A 22,734-nucleotide genomic window follows, 5' to 3' on the forward strand; every position below is an offset into this window, starting at 1 on the left:
ATCTGCCTGTCACATGTGCATATTTACTATTTTGTATTTAAGATGAGCTAATACTCTATTCTAATACCTTCCTACTTATAAAAAAAGTAAGTTTTATAGAATAAATATAAATATCCTACCACATTAAGTGTAATATATATCATTTTCAATTCTCATTAAACTCGGGTGAAAAGAATATATGCACCAACAACATTGTATTAGTTTTATACTTACTATTATAATATATAATATTTATTTTTAATTATCATTAACTCTTCAAATAAATTATAAATAAATTTTCTATTCATAAACTCAAATGAATCATTTCTATTATGCCACATGAGTCGGTAATTATTAATGATATATTGAAGGACTAATGATATAATTTACAACTCTTAAATACCAAAGCTGCTATTTACTCAAAACAATTGGAACAACGTTTTCTTTTTCGGCGGTGGTGTAATTGAATCAAACTCAAACCACTCAATTCTCTGAAAACCCTAACAACAACTTTCCTCTTCTTCGTATCACACCCCATGGAAATTTTGTTCCTTTCTTAAACCCTAAATTCGAATCATCATTTCCACACCTCAAATTTAACGTTTCATTCTATTGGTTGCAATCACAACAAGAATGTCTCTCCCACCAGTACACTATCTATACGTGACAGAAGATTCTCTTCGCGAATGGAAGAGCGGAAACCCTAATCTCAAGATCTCAGAACCTGTTCCATTGCTTCGATTCCTCTACGAGCTTTGCTGGACTATGGTGCGTTCATTCTGTCACTAAAAATTGCATCTTTGCATAGTTTTTTTGTTTTTGCTTTCTTGGTGTTTGTATTTATAAATTGAAATTTGGAATTTGAATCCGATGCTTTTTGATTTCGTCATTCTTGGATTAAAGGGTTGATTTTTTGTGTCAGGTTCGGGGTGAATTGCCGTTACCGAAGTGTAAAGTAGCATTAGATTCTGTCAGATTCTCAGAGAAAGCTTCCACTGTGAAATTAGCTTCAAATTTTGCAGATATAGTAACCCAGATGGCTCAAGATGTGAGTTCTTGCTGGTTCATATTCGCTCCTGTTCTTTTTCTCCTATTTTAATGTTATGGTATGTACGAAAAGAAAACTATATATGTTCGAAATTATCAATATGTGGAAGTCATTTTCACTTTCATGTGCTGTGAAGAGTGCCTCCTAAATTGTATCAATCTTTCATTTTTCTTGTACCAAAAAAAAATCTTTCATTTTTCTCCTCATTTTCTCTCATTTTGATCCGTCCTAGTCATGTTTGTTATTAGTAAAGGATAGGCTCAGCAGAAGTTTCTTTACAAGTTCGGTCCAATTGCCGAGGGAAGGGAGATGTTCTTTTTAAGTGTTTATGATTTGGGTTATGATCAGTGTAAGAAAAGCTGTTTCAATGGGACATGTCATAGGAGGAGCCTTAATTTTATATTTATATTTTAAATGTGATCTGATTGCTCTATCAGATATTATATTGAAAATTTATTTTAATATCATTTTATATCAAGTTCTAAAACATTTGAATATGCTTTTGTTTTATGTTGCACTAGTAATCAATACATTAATGGGGCTGCAATCATGTATGCTACTGTACATCAGTGTTATGGTATTAGGAGTAATATGTTTCAATTTCAAGTGTTTGATTATTGGGAGTTATATTTTGTTCATAGTCAGTGGCTTAGCGTATTTACTCTTCTTATGTTCTTATATATCCTTTGTTACAGCATACAATGTCAGGAGAGTTCCGCTCCCGTCTCATCAAACTGGTCAGTATTAGATCTTGCAATGCTTTGTTTCATACTCAATTAATTGTTCCCTTTGTTTGGCATCTGCGGGCTCTATTCTTAATCTTCATGTGCTAATCTTTATCTTTTCTATGTAACCATAATGGCTCTCAATCTGAGGACAGTTTATACAATTTATCTTGCTTATAATTTTTTTATTTTTGTAGGCAAAATGGCTTGTGGATTCTGAATTGGTTCCAGTTAGGCTACTTCAAGAACGCTGTGAGGTGTGTTTTTCTGGTTTCCGTCCTTATTTCTATTTTGTAGTTTGTATCACCTTAGTTTCCTGTCATTAGTTGCCGAGGAACTCGCAAGGCTTAATATTTTAAGAATTAGCAACTTCATTGCACTTACAAAGTTTTATTGCTATGGTGTGCATTAATAGGAAGAGTTTTTGGGGGATGCTGAATTGATCAAAATAAAGGCTCAGGAGTTGAAGGGAAAAGAGGTGAGCAATGAATTTCTATATTTATGTCATATTACAAGGGGCTTCTGCCTTTTTTATATTAACTTATTCCCATTTCTTCTGTTGTTTTTTAAAGATAAATATTACATATACTGAAGCGCTCATAGATTTTGTTTTAAAAGGAAGGAAATTGAGTTTGTCCAAAGGAAAAAATGCAAGTTTCTAACCTTGTCGAGAGGTTAGCAATCCCAATATACAAATCATGAATGTAATTAATAGTAGACCAGAAAAAGTACAAGATCGGAGGGGGAAAAGATATGGTATCCTGTGTATCAAGGATGTCCAATCTCTTTGCATGCCAGGACTGCTACACCCTTGCACAATCAGGTGAAAACACCAAGTTCACCAATGAATGCAATCTGCTCTAAAAGAAAGTGAACATCATGAAACCACCCATAAAGATGCATGTAATGTGTCCCGACCAAGTTATCCACATAATAGCATAAGCTACTGCCACATAATTTTTGCCTCTTTCTTTTTCATGAAAGCATTTATAAGAAATTAAAGGAACTGCTCCAAGGTAAATGGACACATCCATTGCTCATTAGTCATAAGGAAGAACCCCAAAGATTGTTCCCAAGGAAAGTAGCTGTCAGGAGAGAGAGCTATATCAGGCCTATGAATCTATACCAATGCAACAAAGGTGTCCAAATTATTATGTTCCAAAATGCTTTTGGATCAGGTCTGTTTGGATTACAAAAAATCAAATGGAGTGTACTTAGGTCCAAATAGGAACCCTTGAAAATGCGGACATTCTTTTCCCAACCAAAAAAATACGCCAATGAACTTGATAAACTATGCAGTTCCATAACATAAAGTTGAAGCAACTATACTCGTACCAAAGGATTAACATCTTGACCATAAGCTTTTTTCTTACCCGGTCCTTGTGTTTTTTGTGTCAAATATTCAAGAAACACGAATCAGCTTGAGTGGAAATCCTAATCTTGCTTGTATTTGATTCATTTGTGCGGTTGATTTCAGGTCAGAGTTAATACACGACTTCTATATCAGCAAACCAAATTTAACCTTCTCAGAGAAGAGAGTGAGGGCTATGCAAAGCTGGTATGTTCACAATTTCTTTTCTTTGGACTTTTTTTGTTCTCAATGAGTTATACTTATTTAATACTTATGACCATTGTAATTCTGGCCGAATAGAATTATACTTCCTTTTCCTTTCCTTCTCTCGTCTCCCATCTATTATATTTTGTTTTGCTATTGATGGATTCTCTACAAGTTTCTCTAATAAATGTATGGTTATTAAATTAAATGTTTGATCTAAGGTTATTTTGTTCTTGGTCACCTTTGTTAGATATATAGGCCTATGCAAGTTGGTTTGGTTTCAGGCCTCTACTGAAACCACAGTGACTTCAAAAATTTCATCTAAATTGAATGAAGCCAAGCCTATTAAAATATAAACCTTACCAATGTAAACATATATACCTTCAAGTTTATTGGATTAAATTGTCAGGTTGGACCTCTTAATTTTTTATCTTGTTCAGTTATAAGACCGCTGGACCTGCTAGTGAAATTACATCTTGTTCATGTTATTGCCCACATATAGACTGGTTCATGTTTGATAGAAAATACATTGCAAGCACATTCCTTGAGCTTTATATGTGGGTTTTTGTCTACAATTTTGTTCGTTCTGTTGTGCTTTCAAATTGCATAATGTAGGAAGGCAAAAGAGAGGGAGTGAGAGCTAGAGACAACTGATTCTGTTATTGATTTTAAATTTTAATGAATGATTGATTACTAGTGCTGAGAAAGCTTAGATACTTATACTAGAGATCTACGCCTGTCATAAGCGTAACCGTCCGTGCTGACTCAGCAAGGACTCACAGAAAGGAAACTAACTTGCAGCTGATAAAGAGATGACTATCTCTATATCTGTAATACACAACACAACACAAGTTTTATGGGAGATGTTTGTTGCCAGGGGGCAAGGAGTATACAACACATGTTTTGTTTTTCTAAAATTTGGATACTTGGTTTGAATCATGTCTTAATTTCTTCCAGATAAGATGCTTTTGTATGCTGCATTCAGTTTTGTTCAATTCTGTAGGTCACTCTTCTTTGCCGGGATTCTGAAGTTTCAACTCAAAAGGCATCTGCAGCAACAATTGGCATTATTAAGGTTTTAACGATTAAGTACTGTGACTATTCCATTACCATTTTTTGTTTCATTATTGTGATAAAATTGTGGAATTACATTATTTTTGCAGTCGTTAATTGGACATTTTGATTTGGATCCCAATCGTGTTTTTGATATTGTAAGTTTCATTGAACTTTTTTTATTTATTTCACATGCTTATCAATGTTTTTCTTTCATCCTTTTCTGGCTACTAATGAATGCTTTAAATCAGGTTCTTGAGTGCTTTGAACTTCAGCCTGATAACTATTTGTTTTTGGACCTCATTCCTATTTTTCCCAAGGTGAATAAAAGTAGAAGCCTGGCTCGTTCATTTATTTAATTTGCCATAGTTAATGGACAACTTTTAACATTACGGTTATACCTCTTTTATGCAGTCACATGCTTCACAGATTCTTGGATTTAAATTCCAATATTATCAGCGCATGGAAGTGAGCAATTCTGTTCCATTTGGGCTCTATAAACTTGCAGCCTTGCTGGTGAAGCAAGATTTTATTGATCTTGATAGCATGTAAGATGTGTGGTTAGGCTGCTTATGAGTCACTAATTGTTTACTTTGTAGCAGTAAACACTAAACATTGATCTTATATCTGAATCAAATATTGACTCCATTTGATTTTGTAAGTGTGGTAGTAATGTATTGGGGATTAAATATGCTTTTAGTCCTTGTAAAGTATGGTCATTTTCTTTTTAGTCCCTGGTAAATATGGTTGAGTCCTTGCAGCATGGTTTATTTTTTATTTTGTCGCTGCTGTTAGCTAAAATATGATTGGTTATTTTCTACCCTAGAAGAAAAGAAAATGTTCGCTTACTTTGTTTTTAGGGTAACATTCTTTGCTTTCTCTTAGTATTTAATTCTTCCTTTTTTTGCATGTTTCTTGTCCTGAATGAACTTCAAGTACTCCCAATCAGCTATATGTTGAAAAACAAATGGTGTGATACTTGTTTTCGTCATTTCTAATTTTCATTGACACCATAACTATATACCAACTTTTCTAGAACTTAGGGTGATCTATCTGAATATTTAGGCATGGTCTATGTGGGTTCTAAGGTCAAGCTTGTTGTCAAGTAAGTAATTGTAAAAAGAAGGATGGTAGTGAACCAGAGGTTACATTTTTTGCTTTGCATTTAATTGTATATCAAATTAATTATCTTATTGGGAATGGTTGAAATCAGGAATTCTGTGTAAGAATACATGTTTTAATTTGTGGTTCATATGCAAATCCTGCTGTACAGCCGTGATAATTGACTTGTGTTTGCCCCAGAGTTACTGATGTTATATATACATTGTTTTTCTAACTATCATTTTGGTTGCAGATATGCACATCTACTTCCCGGGGATGATGAAGCATTTGAGCATTATAACAGTTTCTCTTCCAAGCGTCTTGATGAGGTATTCATGGTCTTTTAAAGGAGATTTCTCTATGGATTTGCAGATGATTGGGCAGCTTTGTATGATTGATGTTTTATTTTCCCTTTTGTTTTTGTTATGGAAGATTCCTTATTCTTCGATTTCCTGTGTAATTTTCTTCGATTTTGGCATAAGTTGGCCCATAAAAAGCAAAGTGATACCCATAAGCACATAAGTTGACTTATTTTATGGATGAGAATCATGAGATAAGCAAAAGGATGAGGAACTTTCAAGATAGAACTCAATACCCATAAGTTGATCTATACTATGGATGAGATAAGCAAAAGGATGGAAATGTTTCAAGATAGAACTCATTAGTCAATATCCACAAACACACCTAATTTGACTCATCCTGAATGTGTAATTTGTCCCCAAGTTTTTCTTCTCTTTCTATGCTTCAGGGTTCAAGACTCGGATAGGATTGTTTGAATCATATATATTTAATACCCATTGGCTGGGTTGGTCGTCAAATTGGTATATGGTTGTGAATTCCCTAAATTTACATATACAGATATTCAATGGTATTATTTTCAGGCCATTTAGCTGAGGTGAGCGCCTTGGTTGTGCCTTGTTTATGCCACCCTTGTTTGGGTCCAGTTAAAGTATCATGTTTTATCCTCAGTTTTCTTTGTCAATGCCAGCCTCTAAGGAGATTTTCTTTGTAGGAGCAGCTCCTTTTGGATAACATTAACCCCTTGGCTCTTACTTGAATTAAATCCTATGGACCTTTTATCGGGATTTCTCTTACAGAAATGTCAAGAGATTTGACAACTTTGCTTCATTAATTTATTTATTTTTGTTTGGTGTCCCTATTAATTTGTAAGGATGATCTCACACCCAATACTTTGAAATATTTTCTTCATATCCATGACCTTTTCTTTTATAAGAAAGCCACTGCCTCAACTTTTCAATTTAGTCTTCTGTCTGATGAATGTTCCATCAAATCAATTAAACTTATTGGGTTGGCATTGGCTTGTGGAAATTAGTTCCCTTATAATCTGTCAAATGCAATTATTGATTTTCATTATGTTTGAACTTTTTCCTAATCATGATAATGGCCCTGGTTTTGTATACGGATACAATCTTATTTTGCAGGCTAACAAAATTGGAAAAATAAACCTTGCTGCTACTGGAAAAGATCTTATGGATGATGAGAAACCGGGTGATGTCACAATAGATCTCTTTGCTGCTTTAGACATGGAAACTGGTGCAATTGAAGAACGGACGTCTGAGCTTGAAAACAGTCAAACTTTGGGCTTGCTTACTGGCTTTCTTTCAGTAAATGACTGGTATGATTGAGTAGTAAATCTACTTATAGTATGTAGGGGCAGTGGGCTTTGCTATCAAAAGCTGTTAAGTGGTTGATTTTTATTGGCCATGTTAGGTCAAGCTGCTTTGGATAGTGTGTAGCATGTCAAAGAATTACTTCAATTGGTATATTAAGATATTTATATATTAGGCTATTTGTATATTATGCGGTTGAATCTCCCAATGATAATGGAGGTTGGTTCTGCTGTATGTGGAGACATTTATTATTTTTACATATACTTTCACATGCATCAGTACTTGCATAAATGTTTCTATACATCGCGTCTTGCTGCTATTGAGATAATGATGGATCTCAAAATTTATGCACTCCTGCAGAAGATTTGGGTTCTTTTTATTAGGGAATAGCATTAGATAAGCTAGATGTTTTGTGTTTAGTGCTAGCTTGCCTATGTGTACATTCCCCTATAAATAGAGCTGGTCTCATTTTAATAAAATTCAGATTCATTCTCTGTTAAATAAACACGAAACAGCTAGCTTATCTAATTCTATTCCCTATCGTAATAAATTGATTTATGGCTCAACAAGATACTCCTTTTCTGTATAGTATATTTATTGTGTTCATAGATTTGTCCTCTAGACTTAGTGAACACATATGTATTGATATATTTATAGAATCTTTTGCTTCCTATTGCTTTTGTTTTCACAGGAATCATGCACATATACTATTTGATCGCCTTGCACCACTTAATACAGTGGAACATAGCCAAATATGTGGCAGTTTGTTTAGGTAAGGCTTGTGCCTAATCTTCCTTTCTTCTCTCACTTTCTTGTGCATAAAGAACTTATATTTGGGTTACACATGTGGTATTAAAAGCATATACTATGACAGTCCCCCCCCTCCTAAAATGCATTTGCAAATATGATTACAGACAATGATGTGCAATACCTCTGCATAGTAGAAACATAAACTTCCTTGAAACAATCATGATTACAGACATCTCTTGAGACTGAGAGAGGCCATATATAGGCTATCTTATCCCGAAGCAAGGAGAAATAAGTCCCTTGAAGATGCTGCATTTTACACCAACCAAATACACTGTATAACCGCATATACTACACGCGTCTATCAAAGTAAACTCTCTTTTTCCTTCTACCAGAAGCTCTTATAATGGACCATGGGAAACTGTTGCACACTGGTGGAGCATATTCAATATTCATGAGTATGCCTGTAGTTACAACATATGCATCTATTCTATGGCTTGTATCTTTGGGCATAAACTAGTTTTGACTTTTGATGAAGTCAACAGTTTGTTAACTTTGTTTAATTCCTTGTTTTTTGTTTGTTTTTGCATTAGCTTTAAATAATATTGAGATGTTCACCCAGGCTTATTGAGAAGTCCATTTCATCAGCATATGATGCTATTCGTCAAGCACGTCTTCAAAAGTCTGGGCCGTCAATAGGAGGTGGCACTGATGCTATGGATGTAGATAACTCTTCGGGAGGTGGATCTTTCATTGATCTCCCAAAGGAACTTTTTCAGATGCTTGCTTGTGCTGGACCTTATCTCTACCGTGATACTATGTTGTTGCAGAAGGTGTATTAAGTTGTTATGAGATTCTGTTATTTTATTCTTCTTGGTATGTTTTTTGCTGACATTGATTTCCCCTTCTCTCCCCCCTTCCCTAAAAAACATGAGTAGGTTTGTAGAGTGTTGCGAGGTTATTATCTTTCTGCTCTTGAACTTGTAAGCGGTGGGGATGGTGCTTTAAATCCTCATATACACCTTAAGGACGCAAAGCTAAGGGTGGAAGATGCTTTAGGGACATGTCTACTTCCTTCTCTGCAGCTGATTCCTGCCAATCCAGCCGTCGGCCACGAAATTTGGGAACTAATGAGCCTCCTTCCTTATGAGGTTCTTTTTTATTTTATTTGTTTATCCTTTTACTTGATATAGTTAGCTATTACTAACAAGCTTTGTTGGTGAATGTTATCTATCTAGGTGCGATATCGTTTATACGGTGAATGGGAAAGAGATGACGAGCGCTTTCCAATGCTCTTGGCTGCGAGGCAAACTGCCAAGGTTGGAATATGTATATGTTTGTGATGCACCGAGTTTTGAAAGCTTGATTCCTCGTTATGCTCATTGTTTTCCTTGTTTCTGTACAGTTGGACACTAGACGCATTTTGAAACGACTAGCAAAAGAAAACTTAAAGCAGCTTGGTCGGATGGTTGCAAAATTAGCTCATGCCAACCCTATGACAGTCCTTCGCACAATTGTTCATCAGGTACTGATTTAATAGAGCTTGTATCCTGTGAAGAGCACTGGCTGCATTTGATACTGCAATCATGTTAAGCTTTGAAATTGTGTCAAATGCAGATTGAGGCATACAGAGACATGATTACTCCTGTAGTGGATGCATTTAAGTATTTAACTCAGGTGTATATTTATTTGTTTTTTCACTTCGCTTGGATATTTTACTGCGTCTACCTTGTTAATGATATCATTATATGTAGATAGTATTATTTTCATTCTGATTGATCTCATAATAAGCAGTCAAATATGTGACCTACGTTATCTGTGTTCGGGGTAATTATCTTCCACCAATGAGTTGCTATAATATTTTGAGTGTAATACTATGCACTATTAGTGTGAAGATTTATACATAGTACATCGTCTACCATTAATTTGTATTACTTTTTATAAAGTGTCAATGGTGATTGAAAATGAATGGTGGATGATGGACTGACCGCATATAAAACTCTTATAGTGTTAGTGCATACATTTTTTCTCATATTTTATTGGAATGAAATCTTTAAATGAATGGTCATGTTTCAATTAAGGGTATCGGGTAACTTGCCAAGTGAAAGAGAAGCAGGGTTTTTATTTCTGTTTTTTAAAGTGTAACTTCACTGTCTGGGCTTCATCTACCAATAGTTGAGTTGTTGGGTTTGTTTTTTTGATATATTTTATTACTAACTGTAATAGCTTTTAACTAGAAACTTACTAACCTTTCCCCCTTTAACAGCTTGAGTATGATATATTGGAATATGTTGTAATCGAGCGATTGGCTCTTGGTGGACGTGATAAGTTGAAGGATGATGGTCTTAATTTGTCAGATTGGCTTCAATCACTAGCTTCATTTTGGGGCCACTTGTATGTGTATTTTATCCCTCTCATTTACATTATTTTTATAGAATTGAGATACTTGATCTGGTTTATCATCTACTTAACAGATAATTTAAATGGCAGCATAATTGGTTAAGTCACAAATTGTAATTTGTCCTCCATGTGTTGTTTGGTCAGCTTTTCTGTTTCTTTTTCTTTGGTGATCTCTGTCCTTTTGTTTTTAAAAATATTTCTGGCAAGCTCTAATTTTATTAGAATTATTTTATTCTGAAGTAATCATTGTTGATAGTGACATGCATTAGTCATTTTTGTACATTCATACCGTCCTATGGAATTTAGATATCCAGGATGCCTTGTATCAAATTCCAGGTTGCAGATCAACCTTAACGAATGCAGGATTGCTGGATATAGCAGCATTTTTTATCCCTGAGTGGTGATGTGAGATCAATTCAAACCAATTGGCTTGCCAGTTGGTGGCATGCACAAGCAACTGTATGATGTGTGGTTACTGTTATTCACTGGCAGATTTTTTGGGATGGATTTTTGTTGTTGGTTAAAAGGGTTGGCACTTCTCCGTTGTCCTTTCAACATTCGAACTGCTTTTAGCGCCATGTCCATATCCTTTTAAAAGGGATATTTATAAAGTTGAAATCTTCGTGCAATAGCCTCCGCAATGTTTATGGAGAACTATCTGATTTTAATGAAGTTTTTTCGTTAAGTCGGACCTTCATCCTTCATATGTAGCATGGAAATGCCAGTGCACTTACCAGATACAATTAGTCAATGGGAATGAAAGAATGAGTACATAAGAAATGCAAGGACACCGACTGGAGGTCATTGGGGGCTTTATGTGAGGAATGATCTGTGTTCATACATTTCAATTATTTTTGGTCATTTCTAATGTCAATAATGAAGTGGCACCTTAATAGCATTTGTGGGGGATAGTAGGGATACAGATCCATGTATACTGTAAATCTACCATTTTGTCCTTGCTTATTTTATGGTGTATCTAAAAAAATTGGGGAACAAATGTTTATGCTGTTGGGAGCCTGAACTGTCTATTTTAGGTGTTGGCTATGTGATTATTAATCCTCCTAATTAGGAAGCTATGTATTATGCTTGTTGGCGTGGGTGCTTAGTCCTTGGTATTGGGCTGATGATACGAAGGTTTTGGGTCTATCTGATGTGACTGCGGCTGATAGTAGCATTGTTGTAAATGGTCTACTCTATTAGCTATCAATGCCCTCTTGTGATGCTAATGATGACTGCAAGATTCCAAAGAAATCGTTAGCTTCTCCTGAAGCTGTTTGCTGTCTATTTCTACTAATGGACCTAATGGAGTAGTACTGTTAGATATTATATTCTTTCTTCGGATAAGAGAGCGGCAGCTTTTCGTTTGACTTTATCATCAGTAGTTTGTTTGATCGATCAACTATTATTCAGGATGTGAGGATCATATGATTATATTGTCTGTGTCAATGAGTTGCCCACCCTCTGATGAATGGATTACATAACAAGTTTTTATAATATTTTACTGAGGTGTATACTTCAAAAATGAAGAATGGTTTGCTTGTGCATGCCTTATTTTTTCCGAGCATACCCGTCAAATCCTGACAACTTCGGGGGCAAATATTCTGCTAGGAATTTATTTTTGCCTTGGAGGCATGGGGAATGAAATACTTGGAGCAGTTTGGTTTGCTTTTCTTCTCTCTCTATTGTATTTCCCTTTTTTATGTATATAATATTGAGTGTGATACTATAAAATGGTTATGGAGTGGGATGATATAATGTGTTAACTTTCGGACTTCTTTTTGTGAATTCAAGTGTGTGTCTATTTAGATTCTTCAAACGGCCCAAATTATATTGAGATTATATATGTGTGTGGTGTACCATGTTTCGATTTTCTCTCCACTTCTTCGTGAATACTATGATTGTAGTTGCTTAACTTTTTAGATGAGTAACTTGTTCTAAATGTCTTAATACAAGCTACAGTGACTTATACTGGACTTCCCCAAGGTTGTAAAATATTTTACGTGGCACTAGTTTCAAAATCTATTGCAATCTTCCTCAATATGGATTTTTACCACTACATTTTGGTGTATGGATGTCATGTGGACATGTCTTTGTTTTTAGTATATTTAATGCTTTGGGACCTAGTTGAGTGAGAGTCAGAAAGAGAACACTAATGCTCTGCTTATAGTTGGTTTGTTAGGATATTTTCCAAATGACTTTTCTAGATTATAATTGTAGAATTTGAGCTGAAGTCTACTTAAAATCATCTGCATCTATTTTTTCCCAGCGAGACTTGTCTATTTTATGTACCATATTATGATTTTGTTTGTAGCACCCTTCAAATATTGTGAGCAAAACTAAAATCTGCTGTGCATAATGCTTTGAATGAATGTAACACATTTTACGTCATTGAACAAATTCTTCATCTATGAATGAGGAGTACTTGGTTTCCTTTCTGCACTGTGATTCATCAAATTCTTCATATATATTTTAGAGTTCTTGCGATGTGTCATGTGTGGCAATTACTATGTAATATGTTGTGAAGGTTTTCCCCAAATGCTCCTTGTTTATATTAATGCCTGCTTATGTACAGAATTGAGAAGGATCTGTTTGATTACTGGTTAATATTAATGTTTTCTTGAACTCAAATCATTTGTTTGTCATAGGTGTAAGAAGTACCCATCAATGGAATTGAGGGGCCTTTTCCAGTATCTTGTGAATCAATTGAAAAAGGGGAAAGGAATTGAGCTTGTTCTACTGCAGGTTTTTCTTCTTTGTTATTTCTTTATCAATGATGTTATGTAACATTTGCCTCATGAAAAAGCCAATAGCTGGTTATAAATAAATCTTTTTACTGGTTTTTCAGGAGCTCATTCAACAAATGGCAAATTTCCAGTACACTGAGAATTTGACTGAGGAACAACTGGACGCAATGGCAGGGAGTGAAACTCTCAGATATCAAGCAACTTCTTTTGGAGTAACTCGAAATAATAAGGTATATTAAGTACTTCTCAGAAGCTTTTTCAATGCAAGAAATTGTTGAATGTTGAAGCTGGAGATAGTTTTTTTAGTGCGGCAATTCATTGTTTTAAGTTGCACTCGCTCAGCTGTTTTGGTTTGAACCAATTGGACTGATTAAGAACACTCAAATTGCATTTGATTTGGAACATTAAGTGGAACATTTGTGGAATCAGCACTGTTCGATTTGTTGTCTTATTGATTGAGCTTGGAGATGAGCTTCCTTATATAAGCAGACAAGTACAAATGAATACTTTTATGTTTTGAATAGTCTCTTTTCATTGTTTTGCTTAGAAGTAAGCAGTAAGAATGCATTTACTTTTGTAGTTTGAATGCTGTGTTTGGTTTTGGTTTTCTTATGCTCAATCTTCATATGGTATAGTAAAGTAAATGTTACAGCTTGTGCAATGAGCTTCTGAAGTAACTTGTGTTTAGTTTTAATTATAATCGTGGAGTTTTAATTAAAGGGTCAACATTGACACAGTGACTGGCATGCTTTAAAGTTAAGAAAAATATCTAATTCTTGTTACAGGCACTGATAAAGTCAACTAGCAGACTTAGAGATTCATTACTGCCAAAGGATGAACCGAAGTTGGCAGTTCCCCTCTTATTGCTTATTGCTCAGCATCGTTCTCTGTAAGCTCAAAGACTTATAAATGCTACAAGAAATGCTGAAGATCGTGTTCTCAAGATTTAATATTTTTGCAGGGTTGTCATCAATGCAGATGCACCCTACATTAAGATGCTGAGTGAGCAGTTTGATAGATGCCATGGAACTCTTCTTCAATATGTGGATTTTCTTTGCAGTGCTGTTTCACCAGCATCCAATTATGGTGTTCTTATTCCCTCACTCAATGATCTGGTCCATCTTTACCACATGGACCCAGAGGTTTGTGTCCCCTTTCTGTCCCTATTTGCCTTATAATATTCCTATGACTCATGATAATTGCTGCATGGTTTAATCACTTCTGTTATTATTTTTCGTTTCGGTTGCTGCATTTATGGTGCATCATTCTATCCTTGAGCCTGCTTTTAATGCTGTTCTTTTTGTCCTGGACATAGGTTGCTTTCTTGATATATCGCCCTGTGATGAGGCTTTTCAAGTCTCATAAGGCTCCTGATGTTTGCTGGCCCTTGGATGATAAAAATGCTGAAAGTGATGCTTCTATGAACACTGAGTCTGATCCTGCAGATCATTCTAGCAGTATGGTTCTAGACCTTGGTGCAACTCAGAATCCTATAAGGTTATAATCCTAACCTCCCGCCCTATTTCCTAAACTTTTCCTTCTATGCTTTGACATGAAATTGTGTTTGGTGTTGAAACTCTCCAGGTGTTGAGATTTTTTAGATTTCATTCCATCTGATGAACTCAAGTGTAGAAATGTATATTATGATCTGTATCATATCACTCCAAGATATGGAATATGTACTTCTGTATTCTTGCGGTTTAGTATTTACCATTTGATTACTATATGCAGTTGGTCATATCTTCTTGATACCGTTAAAACCATGTTACCTTCAAAAGCATGGAATAGCCTGTCTCCTGATCTTTACGCAACATTCTGGGGTCTCACATTATATGATTTGTATGTTCCCAAAAATCGTTACGAGTCTGAAATTGCCAAGCTGCATGCTAACCTAAAGTCTTTGGAGGAGCTTACTGATAATTCAAGCTCAGCAATCACCAAGAGGAAGAAAGAAAAGGAAAGAATTCAAGAATCTCTTGATCGACTGATTAATGAACTTCATCAACATGAAGAGCATGTTGCATCTGTTCGTAGACGCCTTTCTCATGAAAAAGATAAATGGTTAAGTTCCTGTCCTGATACCTTGAAGATCAACATGGAGTTTCTTCAGCGTTGTATCTTTCCACGCTGTACTTTCAGTATGCCTGATGCTGTTTATTGTGCTATGTTTGTGCACACTCTTCATTCCATTGGAACCCCCTTTTTCAATACAGTCAACCACATAGATGTTCTGATCTGTAAGACCCTACAACCAATGATATGCTGTTGCACTGAGTATGAAGCAGGCAGACTCGGCAGGTTTCTGTATGAAACTTTGAAGATTGCTTACTATTGGAAGGTAATTGATCATCGACTTTTGTTTTCTTTGTATAATATTTTATTTTGATATAGTTATATGCTTGTGGGAGGTTGTTCAATTATTATTTTTTAAATTTCTAATTCCTTTATTCTTTTCAGAGGGATGAGTCTATTTATGAACGTGAGTGTGGAAACATGCCAGGCTTTGCTGTTTATTATAGATATCCAAACAGCCAGCGAGTTACGTATGGACAGTTCATCAAGGCAAGTGTATGCTAGTTTAAAATTGCTGTGAATTTTTGAATTGGTTCTGGAGTTTTTTTAATGGCTTTATATTGTTTCTTTCTGGCCTATGTTATTGATCTGCAGAAGTAAGAAGATAAAATAAAATTTTAAAGTGACATTTTATTTGCTTTTTGAATGATAGGTACACTGGAAGTGGATTCAAAGAATCACGCGATTACTGATTCAGTGTTTGGAATCTAGTGAGTACATGGAAATTAGAAATGCTCTCATAATGTTGACAAAAATCTCCAGTGTTTTTCCTGTTACTCGTAAGAGTGGTATAAACCTTGAAAAGCGGGTAAGTTGTCGATATAGTAACCTTTTCTTCTAGTATCTTAAAATACCAGTGCATGTTTTTTTAATGTTTTTTTTACTAATTTATCAACCATGCAGGTAGCTAAGATTAAAACTGATGAAAGAGAGGATCTTAAGGTGTTAGCAACTGGTGTTGCAGCAGCATTGGCTGCTAGGAAGGTATGTTGTTATCTTTAGCCCCAAGCTTAGCTGTATTTTGTTTTAGCACATGACATTTCTTCTATTATGCAGCCTTCTTGGGTTACCGATGAAGAATTTGGTATGGGTTATCTCGAGTTGAAGCCTGCGCCATCTGTGGCTAAATCTTTAGCAGGAAATTCAGTAGCGGTACAAAGTGGGATGAGTATTGGTGTTTCTCAATCGGAATCTTCCAGTGGAAAACATTTGGGTTCTGGAAACACTGCCAAGGGCCAGATAATAAGAACAAAAACTGTAGACAGCAAGTCAGAAAGAAGTGAAAGCACTGCTGTGACAAAATCTGAATCTGTTGTAGTAAAAACCAAGGGTAGTTCAATGGTGAATGGATTGGATGCTCAATCGTCGTTACCCTTGTCTACTGTACAAACGGGAGCATCAAAATCTACGGAAAACCAAAAGCAAGTGGACGAATCCATAAATAGAGCATCAGATGAACACATGACAAGAGTTGCTGAGGTAGCGCTTAATATCTCAGTTGTGCTGTTTTCAGTCAAGCATTTTAAATTTGTATCATGTGCTTGTGCATAATCCCGTTTGCATCACTTATTGCATTGTTGATTGTGTCAGCTTACTACTAGAGTTGAGGGTGTTGGAAAATGGGAGAATAAATGTGGTCTGAAGAGTTAAAGAACTTCATATATTTCGTAATTCATACTAACCATTAAAGAACTTCATATAATTCGTAATTCATACTAACCATTAAAGAACTTCATATAATTCTTAATTCATACTAACCATTAAAGAACTATTAAATCTCAAACCATAGAGGTTGATCAAGCAAAAAGTAATAATCAAATATTTTGTGGTGAGTTTTTGTTTATTCGATAAATAAGAATATTGGCCTTTAAAGGTCAGTGCCAGGAAAATGTAATGTATGATATGCTCCTTTTTGGGTTGTCTGATTCTTGCACACTGGTTTTCCTACTAGTACTAGCTTATTGTAATTACGGTGGGAGGTATAATATAACATTTTCTGTCTTTCTCTATCTTTACGCTTGCCCTGGCTACTAGAGCTTTGCATAGGTAGTAATTGTATATTCCTAACTGATGTATAGGCTAGGGTAGGCTTCTTAAATGGATTTTGGGTATATAAAACTGTCGGGTTGGAGGTTTTGAAATAAAACTATAGTTGAATTTTATAATTGATGGACTCCAGGGCAAAACCAAAAGCCAATGACAATTCTTGACATCAATAATTTTTATGCTGTTGCAAGAAAATAAAGCACTGACAGTTGATAAATTGAAGGAAAAGTAATAAAGCAAGATAACATGGGATCGCATTACCTAATGATGCAACATCATCTAAATGATGCAACCCCAAGTTTGTTTTCTGAAAAGAAAGTAATAAAACAAGATAACATGGGATTGCATTACCCAATCCCAATCCCTAATGTAGTCCATAACTTGGGATTGCATTACCTAATGATTAATATTGAAATACTAAAGCATACTTATGCTGAATGTACACCGTTAATTCATAAAGTTTTCAAGCCTTTGCTAAACTTAAATGTTTAAACAATTATAATCTGTTAAATTGTACAGAGTAATACACAATCTCTCAATTTCCTAAGTAGACCAAAATACTAAAACACTATATTCTCTAGGTGCCTGCACTGCATTAATTTTTATTGAAAAAAATGGAGTTGTTTCATTCATCATGGTTGAAATGTTCTCCGCAAATCATTAGTTATTTATGGTGCTTCTGTCATAAGGTTGCATTAGAATACTGATTCTCCCCTGCCCCGGCCCCAATTGTTCCTTCAATGTTTCCATTGCGTCTTTATTTCTTCTTAACTGATAATAATTTGGGCATTCTGTTTTCAGTCAAGAAATTCCACAAAACGCTCAGGGCCTGCTGGCCCAGTTTCGAAGCCCTCAAAACATGATCCTTCAAAAGAGGATGGTAGATCTGGAAAAGCTGTTGCTAGAACTTCTGGATCGTCAAACATTGACAGGGATCTACAAACCCATGCATCAGATGGAAGGCACATTGGAACTACCAATGTATCTTCTTCAGTCAATGCTAATGGTAGCACAATTGCAGGTTCTGTGAAAGGCTCAGCTCCATCACCGAAGATGGACAGTCCTGGTAATGAATCGAAGGCAGAGATTGTACCTGCTAAGTCTTCTGATGTTAGGGCTTCTGTGGTTAAGGAAGACAGAAATGATGTTGCTGACTTGCCAAGAGGATCCTCTTCTCGTGTTGTTCATTCCCTTGGGCATGACATGCCAGTTGTTACTTATAAGTCTAGTGATAAAGTTCAGAAGAGAGCTGGTTCTGCTGAAGAACCAGATAGACTGGGTAAACGGCGGAAAGGGGATGTAGATCTAAGAGAAGTAGAGGGTGAAGTTCGATTCACTGAAAGAGAGAAGCTGGTGGATCCTCGATTGTCTGATGACAGGTCAGGACCTGATGAACTTGGGGTGTACAGGACAGGCGATAAGCCATTGGAAAGGCCAAAAGAAAAAAGCAATGAGAGATATGAAAGGGAACACAGGGAAAGATTGGACCGTCCGGATAAGTCTCATGAAGATGATTTCATTGTGGAAAAATATAGGGATAGGTCAATAGAAAGATATGGAAGAGAAAGGTCTATTGAGAGAATACAAGAGAGGGGTAGTGATAGGAGTTTTAATAGAGTCCCTGAGAAGGCTAAGGATGATAGAAGTAAGTTACGATACAGTGATGCACCTGTAGAAAAACCTCATGCTGATGATCGCTACCATGGGCAAAGCTTGCCTCCGCCACCCCCTTTACCTCCTAATATGGTTCCACATTCTGTTGGTGCAAATAGGCGTGATGAAGACTCTGATAGGAGATATGGAGCTGCAAGACATTCTCAAAGGCTTTCTCCTAGGCATGAAGAAAAAGAACGAAGGCAGTCTGAAGAAAGTGTGGTTTCTCAAGATGATGTCAGGCGCAGAAAAGAAGATGATTTTCGAGATCGGAAACGTGAGGAACGAGATGGATTGTCAATGAAGGTATGAATAAATATTGTGTACTAGTTTCTCGCACATTGCATGTTCTACTACTACTACTACGAGTATATACTTTGTGCACGTTGACTACTATCATATGGTACTTGTTAAGCATGGGTGTTAAATGTACTATTTGTTGTCTTGATGTGTGTGATATTGAGTATCTTCAAGTTGAAAAACAACATTGTAAAAGAAATAGCAGTATAAAATATTAAATTGTCATACAATATCTTGTTCTGGTGGTTTAAGTTTGATTAGTACTTATCATAAGAGTATCTATCTCTTGTTTAGTGTTTTAGGTTAATATTAATGTCTATGGTTTTATTTTATTTGCGATTTGTGTGTTACGATTTTACTTAGTTACAGTTATTGCGATTGGCTTTAAGAATTTAGGTTTGGATTTTTGTACTATTCAAACTCCTTGTGTTGTACTCCTTATTCTTCTATTGTTAAGCCATGTATTTGATCTTTTTTTGTGCAGGTGGAAGAGAGGGACAGGGAGAGAGAAAGAGACAAATCAAACCTTTTAAAGGAAGATTTGGACTTAAATGCTGCATCCAAGAGGCGTAAACTTAAGAGGGAGCATCTACCAGCAAGTGAACCTGGGGAGTATTCACCGGTGGCCCTTCCACCTCCTCTCCAGGGTGGTGGGATTTCACAAGCATATGATGGAAGAGACAGGGGAGACAGAAAGGGACTCATAATTCAGCATGCAAGTTACATAGATGAACCTGGTCTCAGGATTCATGGTAAAGATGTTGCCAGCAAGCTGAATCGCCGTGATCCTGATCCGTATCCTTAATTGCATTTTTTATGAGATACTCCATATCTAATCTCTCAATGCCTGCTAGGCATACCCCTCTGACATATGTGTGTTTGGTAGAGTTTCTATTATTTAACCATGTTTTTATTTGCTTTTATTTTCAGAAAAATCTTTCCCATTTTAAGCATATTTTGCAACTATTGTACAAAACACACTGTTAAGGTAGATAAGTAGCTTAAGGATTCATGATCTGGTATGATATCATTTTTTTTCTTATTTGCACTGCATGCTATTCATTTAATGATCTGCATGTAAGGTTTCCTTTAATGTAGTAAACAGTTATGCCCTTAATTGAGTATTAGCTTGAATGACCGAGAATGGGATGATGAGAAGAGACAAAGGGCTGATCAAAAGAGAAGGCACAGGAAATAGCACATCGAAGTTGAGATAACCTTTTGGAAGGTTCTCCATTTCTTGAAGCTGCTATAGTGCTTTGTGCATCTGAGTTCAAAGGTGCTGGGTTCACATTTTAGCCTGCTACCCTCTCATTATGTGTTTTATTTAAACCAAAGTTTCAGCTTTTCATTTATTTTTCTTTCTGAAGTCAATGAGAAGAAATTATGAACTGAGTTGTACACTTGTATATAATGTGTTGTATAATCTGGGTAACCAGTGATCAAATGTACTTTGTGACAATGTTAATTAGTTTGTCTGAACCTTAAGTTAAATGAGTAGTCCAACCAAGGAAACTTGCATGTTAATAACACTCGTTTTTGTCTGGACTATTTTATTATGATTGGAAATAATAAAAGATTGGTCTTTGAATTTATGGTCCAAAAAAACTTTGGAATGAAGTTATTTGCTTGATTTCATGTATGGATTGATGCATTGTAAAAATCACTATTTGTGTTTGATTAGAAGAATGGCTTCATTTCTCTTAAGTTTTCGTAGTTATGGGATAAGAATATACTGAACTAACCCAACCTATAATTAATTGATTGGGTGGGTAGAGTAAAATTGTATAGACCCAGTTATGTAAATTATAATTTTATGAAATATACAAATCAGGTTAAAGTTGATATACCTGTGCAGAATGTTTTCCTATCTTTTCATTGAACTCATTCTTGGGAATTTCTAATTTATAACTAGTGTTCAACGTGACCAAATTACCATAGTTTTGGCAATTTGACATTGATGAACATTGTTATATTTGAAAAGCAAGACTTGAATTACCAACTTGAACTAAATCCTCCAAAATATTCAGTACTCAAACCAGCTTCATTTAATCAAGTTGTTTGGTTCAAATAAACTTTTATATGAAAGTCTAACAAAGTTAACCCTCATAATGACAAGTTCTTTGAACATTGTATCTGAGGCTATAAACTTCTCTTCATCTCCCACTCATAGCAGCATTCCTAGAAGTTTAGAAATTTGAAAAAATTGTTGCTTCTAGAAAAGTTACCACATTTTCCTTCGTTTATTTTATCTTATACACACCAAACTAGGTGTATTAGTATCTCATCAATTCTTCAATAAATTTTATTCAAGAAAAAACAGATTTGCTTCCATTTATATATTTATTCAGAAACTCAAGCTAATATTAATTATTGTTTTTAGAAGTTTATCCGGATCTAATTCATAAGAAAGATAATAAATGAAAATCAATAATTATCAGTATTATAGAGAGATAAATTAGAGTAGTAAATTTGCACAAATTTAATATAAATGACCGTATTAATTAAATTTCTTAATTAATATTAATTGTTGTATATCTCTAAGATCATTAATCATCATAGCTTGGACTAAACTATTTCCCCAAAAGCATCATGTCTTAAATACCTAATTGTTTTGTTTGAAAAAATCTTATTAAGACAGATAATCTTATATTAACAAATATGATTTGGAAGTATACCTTAAAGATATAGTATTGAGTTCGATTACAAATTCATCTATATAAAATTTTATATTTGGTTTTAGAATTTCAATAACCATGGCAACCATGGTTCCTCCAATGCAAGACAACAAGGTCGATGAGAAAGTCGATTACTTCAACCTTCCTTGTCCCATTCCCTTTGAGGAGCTCCACCGTGAAGCTATGAGTCTGTTTTCTCTTCCAACCTTTTTTTCTCACATTTCTCTTCATTTTAATGCTTACTTTGTTGTTTATATTCATCAAAATTTAAGCTTGATTCTGGAGAGTGTAAAGTTAGGGTTTGTGTTTTATGTGGTTTGATTATTTCAATCATGTTTATGAAGTTACTTTCTAAGTTCCGTTCTACAGATGAGGTTTTCTCCTTTTCTTAGCATATGCAGTTTTCATTTCCAGAATTTTTCATATGGGTGATCTTGTGTGAATCATAGTCTTATGCTGTCAAAATCTTGAGAAATTTTTCTATCAATAATAACCAAGTCTTTATCCCAATAAGTGGGGTCAGTTATATGGATCGAAAGATGCCATAATGCTCTATCATCATGTTCATTAACAAACCATTAACTTCATTCTCTACTTCAAGTAATATCCCCCCTCTTTTTTTGCTTTAAGTATGCAGATACGTGAAAAAGAAAAGTAAACAAGAACACAAGAATTTAAAGACTGTAGAAATCTTTTCTTCTTGGAATAATTTTAATGGTAGAATGCTTCAGGAAGGGACATAACTTTCAGAAGGATTTATAGGATAAGCATTAGGAAATTGATGGGTTTTTTGCTTCTGGGTAGTAGTTTGGTTATGAAAGCTTGCTTATTTTAAGGTGCCTTCTCATTCCTTCAAATTAGTCTACCTGTCTTGGCAGATTTACCTTGAATTTTTATTTGGTAAGATTGACTTGCATTTTTGGAAGTACCCTATAATTGGTAAAATTGACAATGAGCTACTGTTTTGATGTTTGGATTAATATGAGGATAACCGCGTGGTT

General features: G+C 35.1%; 1 protein-coding gene across 3 annotated transcripts; it reads left to right on the forward strand.

Annotated features, from left to right (window-relative positions):
• Positions 394-20,643, forward strand: LOC109349718 (THO complex subunit 2-like). Of its 3 annotated transcripts, none has more exons than XM_019590649.1 (33): positions 394-747; positions 902-1,027; positions 1,723-1,764; positions 1,950-2,009; positions 2,168-2,230; positions 3,230-3,310; positions 4,311-4,382; positions 4,471-4,518; positions 4,612-4,680; positions 4,775-4,908; positions 5,715-5,790; positions 6,904-7,097; positions 7,784-7,864; positions 8,462-8,672; positions 8,778-8,990; positions 9,078-9,158; positions 9,245-9,364; positions 9,457-9,516; positions 10,106-10,233; positions 12,885-12,981; positions 13,085-13,213; positions 13,769-13,872; positions 13,945-14,125; positions 14,299-14,480; positions 14,715-15,321; positions 15,441-15,545; positions 15,709-15,864; positions 15,960-16,040; positions 16,113-16,535; positions 17,904-18,052; positions 18,086-19,061; positions 19,540-19,850; positions 20,184-20,643. In XM_019590649.1, exons 1-33 carry the CDS (start codon positions 613-615, stop codon positions 20,251-20,253), a joined length of 5,565 nt encoding a protein of 1,854 aa, XP_019446194.1. In that variant the 5' UTR covers positions 394-612; the 3' UTR covers positions 20,254-20,643. The 3 variants fall into 3 exon arrangements, with proteins under 3 accessions (XP_019446194.1, XP_019446196.1, XP_019446193.1); XM_019590651.1 differs by having other exon boundaries at positions 17,904-18,031; positions 18,074-19,061; XM_019590648.1 differs by having other exon boundaries at positions 17,904-19,061.

The sequence above is a fragment of the Lupinus angustifolius genome, chromosome LG06 (genome assembly GCF_001865875.1).
Source record: "Lupinus angustifolius cultivar Tanjil chromosome LG06, LupAngTanjil_v1.0, whole genome shotgun sequence".
NCBI classification, from domain to species: Eukaryota; Viridiplantae; Streptophyta; class Magnoliopsida; order Fabales; family Fabaceae; genus Lupinus; species Lupinus angustifolius.

Coding starts and splice junctions, on each gene's coding strand:
- LOC109349718 (XM_019590648.1), top strand. CDS start 613: ATGTCTCTCCCACCAGTACACTATCTATACGTGACAGAAGATTCTCTT. Junction 1,765..1,949: donor GCTCCCGTCTCATCAAACTG/GTCAGTATTAGA, acceptor TTATTTTTGTAG/GCAAAATGGCTTGTGGATTC. Junction 16,536..17,903: donor ACATGACAAGAGTTGCTGAG/GTAGCGCTTAAT, acceptor TTCTGTTTTCAG/TCAAGAAATTCCACAAAACG.